This window comes from Epargyreus clarus, unplaced genomic scaffold (assembly GCF_041222505.1).
Source record: "Epargyreus clarus isolate Ecla_fem2 unplaced genomic scaffold, WU_Ecla_fem_2.2 ptg000036l, whole genome shotgun sequence".
NCBI lineage: Eukaryota > Metazoa > Arthropoda > Insecta > Lepidoptera > Hesperiidae > Epargyreus > Epargyreus clarus.
Window position 1 is genome coordinate 1,926,917 of NW_027332241.1, and position 12,136 is coordinate 1,939,052.

The 12,136-nt window shown below is 38.1% G+C and overlaps 2 protein-coding genes across 2 annotated transcripts in view; both read right to left on the reverse strand.

Annotated features, from left to right (window-relative positions):
- Window positions 1–12,136, reverse strand: part of Wdr62 (WD repeat domain 62) — a 169,413-nt gene that overhangs the window by 127,965 nt on the left and 29,312 nt on the right. Inside the window, exon 2 of the mRNA XM_073092575.1 lies at window positions 6,290–6,885. Within this exon, the coding sequence (XP_072948676.1) occupies window positions 6,290–6,433 (144 nt within the window). The 5' untranslated portion in view covers window positions 6,434–6,885. The remainder of the gene's footprint in view (window positions 1–6,289; window positions 6,886–12,136) is intronic.
- LOC140756809 (uncharacterized) lies at window positions 1,920–3,044 on the reverse strand. The gene has a single exon (XM_073092345.1). The coding sequence runs from the start codon at window positions 2,709–2,711 to the stop codon at window positions 1,920–1,922; it is 792 nt and encodes a 263-aa protein (XP_072948446.1). The 5' UTR covers window positions 2,712–3,044.

Consider the following 12,136-nt stretch of genomic DNA (forward strand, 5'->3'; position numbering starts at 1 on the left):
ATCATGACATTTTTGAATAAGGTCTTGAGTTTCTTCATCAGCTGACTGAGCAATCTGAGCCCAGTTACGAGGTCTCGAAATTTGATTAACAAGAGCAGGATTGCGACTTAAATAGTCGGCATGAGGTAACATTATTCCCTTACGATACTCAATTGAAAAATTGAAATCTTGGAGATACATCCACCACCTCGCTACCCGGGGCAGAAGGTCCTTTTTACGTTCCGTGATTTAAGTGCATTGCAGTCAGTAACAACTACGAATTTAAGGCCTATTAAGTAATGGCGAAAGTTTTGGAGTGCTTTAACGACAGCCAGAGTTTCCAACTCGTAGGAATGGTAATTACTTTCCGCGCCTTGAGTGGACCGACTAAAATACGCGACCACGTGTTTATTTGAGTCAGGGTGTACCTGTAGAAGGACGGCACCATATCCAATGCTGCTAGCGTCCGTATGAACTTCCGTAGGAAAGTCTGGGTTAAAGATTGTAAGAACCGGTTCGTTTGTTAATTCTTTAATTAGATTTAAACGAATGTTTTCACATTCGGAAGTCCAGTGAAACTTAACATTTTTATGAGTGAGAATAGCAATAGGGGCAGTCTTAGTTGCGTAATTTTTTATGTACTTCCTAAAGTAACCTGCAAGGCCCAACAGTTGTCGTACCTGCTTAACGTTTGCTGGCGGCAAGGTGTTAACTAGGGCTTCCACTTTACGAGGACTCGGCCTAACCTGACCCTGTCTTATAAGTCTACCTAAGTATTCGACTTCCGTAACTAGAAATGAACATTTGCCTAGATTAATGGAAAAACCCGCCATTGTAAGAGTCGTGAGTACCCGGCGCAATAGTTCAATTCCCTCACTTACAGAATTACTAAGAAGAAGTATGTCATCGACATAAACTAATACATTGCCTTCATTAATATGCGTGCGAAGGGTGTTATTAATAATTCGCTGATATACTACAGGAGAATTAGCTAAGCCATAAGGCATCTTGACATATTCGAAGTGTTCTTCTGGTGTCACGAACCCAGTCAAGTGAATAGACTCCTCTTTTAGGGGAATTTGGTGGAATCCCGTGGCCATATCGAGACAGCTGAAGAACTTGTAGCTGCACAACATGTCGATATGGTCGTCGATTAATGGAAGAGGGTAGCGATCTTTGACGGTGATACGATTAAGTGCCCTACAATCGACACAGAGTCTATCCGAACCATCACGTTTTCTTACGAGTATGATTAGACTTGCATATTCAGAGTTAGAGCGCCTAATAACTCCTTTCTCTAAGAGGTCTTGAATTATCTCGCGGACCTTAAGTTTTTCAGAATACGAAAGCCTATACGGTCTGTAAACGACAGGAGTTGAACTGGTAAGTCTTATCTCCATCTTTCCTGTTCGAACTGTGGTTGTAGCAGTTCCCGATATCAAAAATTGAGAGAATTCACTTATAACAGACCTAAGACCTTTCCAACTCAGCGCCTTGTAAAGGTGTATTTAATTCAAACTGGTCGACTAACTCAATAACGTTAGCCGCACTATTAACTTTATCAGAACGCGTGATGTGTTGTTTATCTTTCGTGCGAATATAAGTAATCCCATCACGGTTCAACACATCAGTTCCGATTATGATGGGCACGTTCATAAAAGTCTGTGAAACAACTATAAAATCTACTTCAATTGAGATGTCATTGAACTCTACTGTAATAGTAACGTATGATGTTGAGATTACTTCCCGATCACTAAGGCCCTTCCAAACGCAGTGCCTTGGCTTAGGATGACACGTAAAATGTTTTAAAATGCCTGAAGAAATGAGAGACACATCGTTGAATAAGAACATATATTGGAATACCATCTATTACTAGTTGCTGAAGTTATGTCATTACTCGGTGAAATATCAGATTGGTAAGCGCAAAGACTGACATTGCGTTAATTATGTTGCACTGACTTAGCTTTGATGAAGCATTTATCCTCAGTGTGTCCTGACTTCTTGCAAAATGTACAAGTATTACTCGAAGACGGCTGCACACTGCAAGTTGTCTCAGAAGGTATATGTGACGGACGACTATTAGACATGTTGGATTTGGGTTGTCTACAGATGCGACTGACATGACCGAATCGATTACAATTATAGCATTTAGGAACTGAAGCGTCAAGTGGTTTTGTTACATAACTATGTATTTTATGTTCAACTACCCTATCCCGTTTTCCTGCTAAAGGCTTTGTGTAAATCGAAAGGAATGAAACGATAGTGTCGGGAGCCAGGTTAGCGTTGGCGGCCGCAGCGCGCACTTGTGCATTATCTAAACCGCGTATCACTATAAGAGTTCTCAAATCATCACTTATCCCCCGAACTATTTTCAAACGCAATAGCGTACAACGAGCGTATTCAGCATAACTAGGGTACTTATCCGAAGTTTTATTCATTGCGTCAAACAAAATATTGGCATAGTCCAATTTACCAGGACAAAGAGGTATGAACTCGCGTTTAAAATTAGACCAAGTACGATCATTTGACACCCATTCACCTAACCACACCCTAGCGTCTCCCTTCAGACATGACGCTACACGCGACAAGCATTCGTGATCGTTCCATCCATTAGTTTCCCTGGCGCGATCCACCTCTTCACACCATGCTTCGATGCTATTAATTGATGGGTCGAAGTTGGAAACATAATAATGTTGCGACCTTGAAGGTTGCATTGTTTTAATTGCTTGCATCAAAGCATTAGCGAGGGTAGACGCCTCAGAACAAGGAGTGCTAGATTCCACGGAGTGCTGTCGCGGCGCAACATTATCAGATATAGGAGTCGTAACTGCAATAGGTTGAACATTGATTTCATGAGCAGCTTGTGCTTTATCTTTAAGTGAACGCGTTTCGACAGGTGAAACATTCCGCGACTGTGACCTTAAACTAACGCGATGGTCACTGCGAGAACGACTACGCGACTCACGCCTAACCTGGGTACGCAACCGGTGTACTTCAGTATTGTGAGAATCAAGTCGATCTCGGACACGCAAGCCATTTCGTGAAGAATGACGCCTATTGCTCGAATCGTGATTCAGCCTATCACTACTACAATTGCGTGATCTTCGTGAGGCAGGTCGAGCCCGACTGCGCGAATCGTCCACAAGATCACGCCTCCGTGGACTAGGAGTTCTCGTACGTCTCATTATAACAGTAGAAATGAACAACAAAACACACAAAATATCAAAAAAATGAAGCAAGCAGTAATTGTAACAAGAAAAAATCAATTTCAAAAGTCAACGGTCTTTCAGGCGTTATTGTGAGCTTATGAGTCCTTTATCCCACTTCTGATTTTAGCATCAGAAGTGGAAAATTTTAAAAAAAAAATAAAAAAATAACAGAAAAGTTCATTTATTGAAAAATAACAATTTAAGTAAAATTTAAATCAAATAAGAACTAAGTAAAATCGACACAAATAAATAACGAAACCAAATACTGCAAACTTCAAAGAAATTAAATAACAAAAAAAGAATAATTGGAAACAAAAAAAATGGCTTACATGACCTTAATAACGATCTACACTGATTTTCCCAAACGTCCGTACAGTCCAGCGCTCACGAGCAAAATGCCCTTTTAATTCTGAGTACCCTCCTTATATAGCCCCTCGCCAGGTAGTTGATGACGTTGCATGCGAACTCCTTACAATATATATATATATATATATATATATATATATATATATATAATCCGACGTCTCTATTGTGAGGGCCCCTCTTTTGTGGAGGCCCCGGGGCTGCCACCCCGGTTGCCCTCCCTTAAATCCGGCCCTGGCCAAACTTCTGCTCCGCTCTGAAGTTGTTGGGCGCAGGTTTAGGTATCATATACTCCGTAACGTAAGGGCACACTAACTGGCACCGGAGGGTGCCTGGGGAGTCCCGCGCTGTCTTCGTCCCGCTAATATCTACAATTGCGACGCAACTCATTTCTATATTCGGAGCGGACTAGCCGTTTGGCGCGGACTAACTGGTCACTGCTCTCTATGGACATTTGTAACCAACTGCATATATAACAGGTTATGCCTGAAATCGATCACAGATGCGTCGCCACTCCTGAGGACTAAGTTGGTCACCTTATATGTAAGCCAGCTGCCATCCACATAGTAGACAAACATAGTAGTTAGTTACTCGTACAAAGGAACTATGGAAAATACACCCCTTCCGGCAAGTTGGATAAAAAAAACAATATCAAATATTAAAATTGGAGTTTATTTTGCCTACAAGTTTAATCCAGACCCAAAAACAGCTCTAGTATATCCTAACTAATATTTTAAATGCGAATGTGTGTTAGTCTGTTTGTTACATTCTCACGCCTTAACTACATAACCGATTATTATGAAATTTTGTACACACGTTGTCAGGGGTTCAGAAAAGGACATAGGGTAACTTTTATTTCAAAAAAGTACCGTTCTCGAGGGATAGATGAGAACAAACTTATATTTTATCCTGATGAGTTTAAGGACAATGTTTTCAAATTATTGTATTGCCATCAACCTCTGGAGAGCGAGGCCGCGAGTAATAGCTAGTAATTTTATGGCTAGCGTAGAAAGCATTTTGGTCAATGTTTTAGCAAGCTCTCGTGAGCTTACTACAACCTTGAAGTGTTCTTATGTTAGCTTTTAACCACAGGGCTATTAATTTAAGTCTTATAAGAATTGTTATTTAGAAATAAATGATTTTTTATCAGTGATACAAAAATCTATTATTGATCTTAATATGGTGGTAGATGAGGCTGGCTAATGTAAATAATAAACATTGAAGTATTTATTCATATATATATTTAATGCCTATTCGGTTATAATAAATAAGTGGTTATGTAGGTAAATATAGGTACTAAATAAAGACACGTATACACGTGTTACATTAATAAATTCAATAAGTAGTTATGTAATGTAAGAATTCGTTAAAAATAATAAATGATTTATTATTTATTTCCCTTTTTATAAAACCTGTATCTGCTATAAATCCTTTAAAGCGATACATTTGAGTTGTAATTGTCAGAGGACGCAATTTTTTTTGTGATGTCAAAGGGAGGTTATAGTAAAGCTAAATCCTAATTTGTTGGGTCGCTGTTGTTCTCCGGCCACCATCTTGAAAAAGACTTTCCACGTTCTATCAGGCAAACTTAAATAACGTTAAAATTTTTAAAAGTTCCATATTCCTTTCTATTTACTTCAACTACAATTTTTGTCGCTAACTGCCAACCCTACCAGCTGAATAAAATACTAAAATTAAAACCACAACAATAGCCACTCAATCTTAACTGTGAAGAAAACGTGTTCTTTCTTTGTTGTCGAGTTGCCTACTGTTCTTTTTTCGTTCCAAGTTCAAATATTATGTTTTCAACTTCTTTTTTGTGCATACTTCCTGTTGAATATCATAGACCGTAAGACAATGGAAAACTTTGGCGTAACTAAATTTAAAACTTAATTTAATTATGAATTAATTACGTAATTACTTTTTTAGCGAGAAATAATGCTTTTAGAGTTATATCAAATGCTGAACTACTTCTAATTTTTAATTATGTACGTAATTAATTTCGATTCAGTTGTCGTACCTGTATCAATCGGAAATACCAAAATTTAGATTCTTTTCCACTACGTGACTAAAGAAATAAGGTATCAAAATTATATATAGTAAAAAATGTTTATAGTAATAATTAAATGAGATGAGGGAATAAAATTTCGAATATTCATATTAAACACTATTGATCTAGAAATAAGTAATTTGTGACATAATGATGACAGAGAAAAACTATTAATGCTTATAAATGTAAATTGTACATAAACTGTATATAAATGTGAGATAATTGAATTTAAAAAATCGTTTTATCAAAATGCTAAAAATTAATTACACGGAATATTTTATACAGTTTTTTTTACAAGTTACATCATATAAAGTAATAGATTGGACAACTTTTAAACACAGATTAATTTAAAAAAAAACGTAGTCGTTAGGAGCTGAGCAAATCTATCAACTCCAAAGTATCAAAGTAATTAGTACAATTTATTATTGTAATTTACTTAAAACAAGTAAACACAATTATATTAAAATATATACACGAATATTTATATACTAAATCAAAAATATACTCGTAAATATCAGCACGAAATGCATTTTTTAAAGATTTAACGTATGTACTACGGATATGTACCTAGTTTGATATATTAAAGACGTCAGACAAATCAAAATATGCGCAAGTCTCGTTTGTTGGTCTGCGAGTAGCCGCTATGATAATAATTAAGACATAAAAATAAACAATTACAAAAACTTACCCGATCAGAAATGGCCTCCTCCATTTTCCCGCGCTTCAAGCCCGGCGCGCGAATCACGTTCGCCGGTGGCGCCATGACGGCGGGCGGCGGAACGTTCCCGCCCGCGCTGCCGGCCGGCACAACCGGTATGAAACCGGCCTCCATCACGTCACGTACACATCGCCGCCGCTCGACAACAGATGGCGCTGTACACGGCACGCGTGCAAATCAATTTCCCATCGCCAACAATAACATCCTTTTACACTACGAACACTTATTTTAATGTAGAAAAACACAGATCAATTCACTTTTTGGACGTATTACACGGTCGGTTGACTCACTAGCCATTGCGAGGAACTGTATTTTTATTTATGTTTTGAGCACAATATGCACGTAAACAAATTGAGCACGTTACGAACGGAATGCGATGAATTTTGACACAAAGGACGCACTGTTCTCACTTATATTTGTCACCAAACATTATAGAACACTGATTTTGGGTGTATTTTCATTGATAACACACGATCATAGCGAATTTACACGTTTCCACGGCGGCGATTGAGCTCGCTCTGTTCGGTTTCACTCACGTATACTCGACCTCTGTCGCGCCGTCATACCTGCGAGAGAGACAACAACATTAATATGATAATTGACAAAAACAACGTCGTAACGCGAATGATACAGGTTCCGCTTAAAACGTTGTAAATTTTCACTATCGAAGATCAAGGTCCATTTAAATGGTACGAGACTGGAATTTCATGCTTGCTTTGGAAAAAAATAATCTCGATCGCGACTCGCGAGCGAAGGTTTTTTTTACAACCTTCATTGCAATATGCAAAGATAATGTAAATCCTCAGCCAATGAATACAAATTGTCGAGTATTTTCATAATTTGTACTATAAAAGCTGAAACGACCACTTATATTTTATTCATCTTTATGGACAAAAAACTACCAGTATTGTAACCAGTACTTTTCATAAATTAGACGAAACAGGTAAGTAGGTACCTATTATTTTAAAATTGAGAAGCTGACGGCAAATTCTCATCACAGACAACCTTGCAAGCTATATCATTTTGGTTTTCAAAAAACAAAATAACTATGAAAATATATAGTTATAAATTTTGTAACTACAAAAAACCATGGAAGGTGGTTGAATCCTCTGTGGTTCGACACCGGCGGCACTACCGCCACCTATTTCTGCCTAATAAAAGCAGTGTTAAGCGCTGCTGTCCTCTCTTCACATGGTAATCTAAACTTATCTGGGGTCGATTACAGATGCCCATGAGCGGCAGTAGCCACATACCTAGCATCAGGTGGACTGCGTGCTCGTCTGCTAAATCTTCATTATGAAAAAAACAGATAGAACCAAGATCAAAGCTTGTATATTAATTTCGAAATCCCTTATTTAATCATCTCAGTTTCAGAGAATCCGAATCGTTAAAAGATAACAGTTTCACGTCAAGATAACATTGATAAGGTAATTTCAATAGATTATTATGATTATAAGTGCATTATAGATATTTAATGACTTTTAACGTAAATATATACGATTCTAGTTAATTATTTACTTTATTTCAAATTTTCGTGACAGAAACAAGTCCAATAACAATTCAGTTGGTGATAGTATGTATTAAAAGTTTACAGGCGCGGAAATTGTCATAAATAACACACACATTTTTTTGTAATTGAGCAGACAAGCATGCAGTCAACCTGATGGTAACTGGCTACTGCTTCTTTTTATTTATTTATTTATTTATCGTTACATATATCATTACAGGTATTCTTAACCTAAAGCGATAGAGTAGCCCAATTATAGCATTACATATAAGATATTAAATATACTGACACTTTTGCCAATTCACTCCAGTGACAACAAAAGACGTCACTTCTATTGTGGACCTCATTAAGAATCCGAACAGCTCTGGTGAGGGGAGCCTTGGCCAGTAGCTTGGTCCTAGCTGCCGGAGGCGCCAACAGCGCCCGTATGACTGTTGCCCGTAGTCATCTGTAATCAACCCTCAGATAAGATTACATTCCTACCTGAGAAACCCCAGAAGCGTCGCTACCCCTGAGGACTAAGCTGGAATGCCTCCTTTACCACACCCTTCAAACCAGAACACAACCGGTGGTGCCGCCGGAGTCGAACCACAGTAAGTTAATCCTAACATTTAATTTAAGTTTGACATGTGTAACACCTGTAAAGGTAGCATTTAATTGAACTGTATGTATTGTTATTGACCTATTGTACTAAATGCTTTACACAATAAAATAAATAAATAAATAAGTTCTACTACCTTCATACACACAGTTGTATTTTATTTTTCACAAGTGGTTCGAGCAGGAATTTTACATCTACTCTTGTATTATTATGTCTCGTGATAGTAAGCGAAATTACATAGACTTATCCGAAATATTAATCGTAAAACCGTATTAAATTGTACCCCTATGATGTCCGTATAACAAAGCAAATCTAGACTAATATTATAAAGAGGAAATCTTTGTTTGTTTGTTTGATTGTAATGAATACGCTCAAAAACTACTGGACCGATTTTAAAAATTCCTTCACCATTCGAAAGCTACATTATCCACGAGTAACATAGGCTATATTTTATATGAAATATATTTGATAAATAGATTTTGAGGCGGTACAAAGTTTGCCGGGTAGCTAGTATAAAAACGTGACTTGATGGAGAATTATCAACACAAAAGTGCGGATGTATAAATTTTTATGAGAAAATTAGCCAACAAAGACAATGTAATAGAAAAAATAAACAATGAAATATTATGATTATTTTATTGCTTATTACAGCTATCTATTCGCTATCTTGCTTACTCTAGTATCTGTTTTTTATAATATAAGAGTAGCAGACGAGCGTGCAGTTCACCTGATGGTAAGTGGCTACTGCCGATCATGGACTGTAATCAATCCCAGATAGGATTAGATTCCTACCTGAGGTCGGCCACAGATGGCCGCTACCCCTGAGGACTACGCTGGAACGTCTCAAAAAAGTATGTCTCCCTTACTTGTCTTCAAACCATTGCTTACCAACAGCAGTGCTTAACACTGCTGTTATTAAGTAGGAATAAATAAATAATATGTATGAATAATCTACACATTCTGTTGTTGTTAAGTGTTATCTTTTTATAATATAAAAGGAGCAAAGGAGCATGCAGTCCATCCGATGGCAGAGCCACTGCCACAATCAACCCCTGATGGGATTGGAGTATTTCTTGAAGTCTGCTACAGATGCATTCCTACCCCGGAGTAATGAATTAGAACGCCGTTAATAGGCATAATTCTATCTAATAACAATGTAACGTTGTAATGTATAATGACAAATTTTGCCTACGTTCGACACGTACGACGTTCGAAATTTCCCAATTTTTAGGTATCTACATAACTTGTCAAATTTCGAGCCGTTCTAGGCAAAAATTGGTTAAAATTGATTATATATTACAAACGGCAGTCAAAGTAGAGTTAATTCACTTTTTAAATATCATAAGAAACTTAAGCATTTTCGTAACAATATGTATACTATAATGACCAAGTTTTAAGGTGGTAGAATCCTTTGTGGTTCGACTCCGGCGGCACCACCACTACACCTATTTCTACCCAATAACAACAGTGTTAAGCGCTGGTGTGTTCTGGTTTGAAGTTTGTAAGGGAGACATACTTTGCCGAGGCGTTCCAGCTTAGTCCTCAGGGGTAGCGTCGCATCTTTGGCCGACCCTAGGTAGGAATATCTAATCCTATCTGGTTTTGATTACAGATGTCCGTACGGCAGTAGCCACTTACCATCTGGTGGGCCGCATGCTCGTCTGCTACTCCTATATTATAAAAAAAATATCTACCTTTCCGTAATGTTCCATTAATTCCTTGCCTTAGACACAAAACAAACAGACCATCGTGAGTAATATGTAAATGACACAAAAGATAACCACGTTGAATCATGTCTGATTTTTATGATTCAAGCTTCTGAGAGATAACACACACTTCTGAAGAAATCCATCTTTACTGAAACCATACCTACAAAGTATGAATTAAGAAGACACTATTATCCCTTATTTAGCCTCCTAAAGTAAAACTTTTCAAAAATTGCGTTTAAATTAAGATTCCATCAAAAGTACCACCTCGATTTAATATATTTCTTTATCTATTTCTGTTTCATAGTTCCAAAATTGACAATTTTTAGGCAATTAATTAACCCGATGTAGACCACAATATTATATGAGAAACAAAACAAATAAAACTAGTAATAATTATAAAAACAAAAAAAGGGACTTTCGAAAAATATAGTCTACGTCACTTTCAAAATTTAGAAGAATCCCACCCTTATGTTAAAATCCGTTAAGCGGGTTGAACTTTTCCAGGCAAAAATTGTCAAAGATTAATTATTAACACGCCAAAGAGAATAATGTTACAAAATCACAAATCGATGTCAATGTTACAATAAAATTAAAGCAATTCTCAAAACCGGCCTCAAATATGTCGCGTGGTGGTGACATTCCGCCAATTTTAAAAAGGAATTTATTAACATAAATAAATAACCATACATTTTAATACAAATACGTAGTTTACACAACAAATCTCATTTATATATAGAACCAGATTTGTTTGCATAAACCTTTATATGTACTCGTATATATAAAGGTTATATAGTGTATTATTATCGTATATACATAATCGTTTGTGTGTCTGTTGTAATCGTGTGACCTCTGTCTTGAGCTATTAAGGTCATATTTTGTCGACCACCGACCACTTTGAAGGTGATAGAACCCTTTGTGGTTCGACTGCGGCGGCACCACCTCCTCACCTATTTCTACCTAATAACAGCGGTGCTAAGCGCTGCTGTTCCGGTTTGAAGGGTGTGGTAAGGGAGACAGACTTTTCCGAGGCGTTCCAGCTTAGTACTCAGGGGTAGCGGCGCATCTGTGGCCGACCGAGGAATATCTAATCCTATCTGGGGTTGATTACAGATGTCCATGGGCGGCAGTAGCCACTTACCATTAGGTGGACTGCATGCTCGTCTGCTACTCCTACCTGACGTTGGCTACAGATGCGCCCCTACCGCTGATGACGTCTCGAAAATGTATGTCTCCCTTAGACCCCAGCCTTTAAACTAGAACACAGCAGCGCTTAAAAGTTTAAAATTTGTGTTATTAGGCAGAAATATGTGTGGCGGTGGTGCCACGGTCTTGAAGGTGGTAGAAACCACCTTCAACTTTCTTGATCTCTGACTTGAAGGTGGGTTCTGCCACCTTCAAGTTGTGCAGAGGAAAACATTACTATGTCCCCACTGGATAAGTTCACATTCCAAAGTGTAAATTACTGCAATTGGAAGGAATGCAACTGGGAGCAAAGTATTGGACCTACAAAGGCTAGAAGGCTAGGACTCTCTAGCGGCTTAAGGGCGGAGGGGGCGGTCCGCTCCGGGCTTCCGATCCTGGGGAGCCTCCAAACACAGTTGCTACAAAAAGCTCGTCAAAACCAAACAATCTATGAAATTTTAATGTGTATCACTCAGCAAAAAAATAGGTCACCGAATTACAGGCGAACAATTCTATGACACATTTATCATTTTACACTTTTGGGGGCTTCCATTCCCTCCTCCCCGGGCCTCCGAAACCTTAGCCCCCCACTGCTAGGACTCATAAGGGCCGAAGACCTAAAGGGAGCTAGCAACCCCGCATAAACAGTCCAAGACCACAAGAACATTGAACATATCCGTTCGCGCGTAACACACTCAATATTGGAGTTCCCGTTACGGTGGCCGCGTTCTATACTAATTGGCGACATCTTGCTTTGTCGTATTAATGCGTCCGTGGCCGATATATCCAGTCAACCCTTTAAACTGAGCTTGGAATAA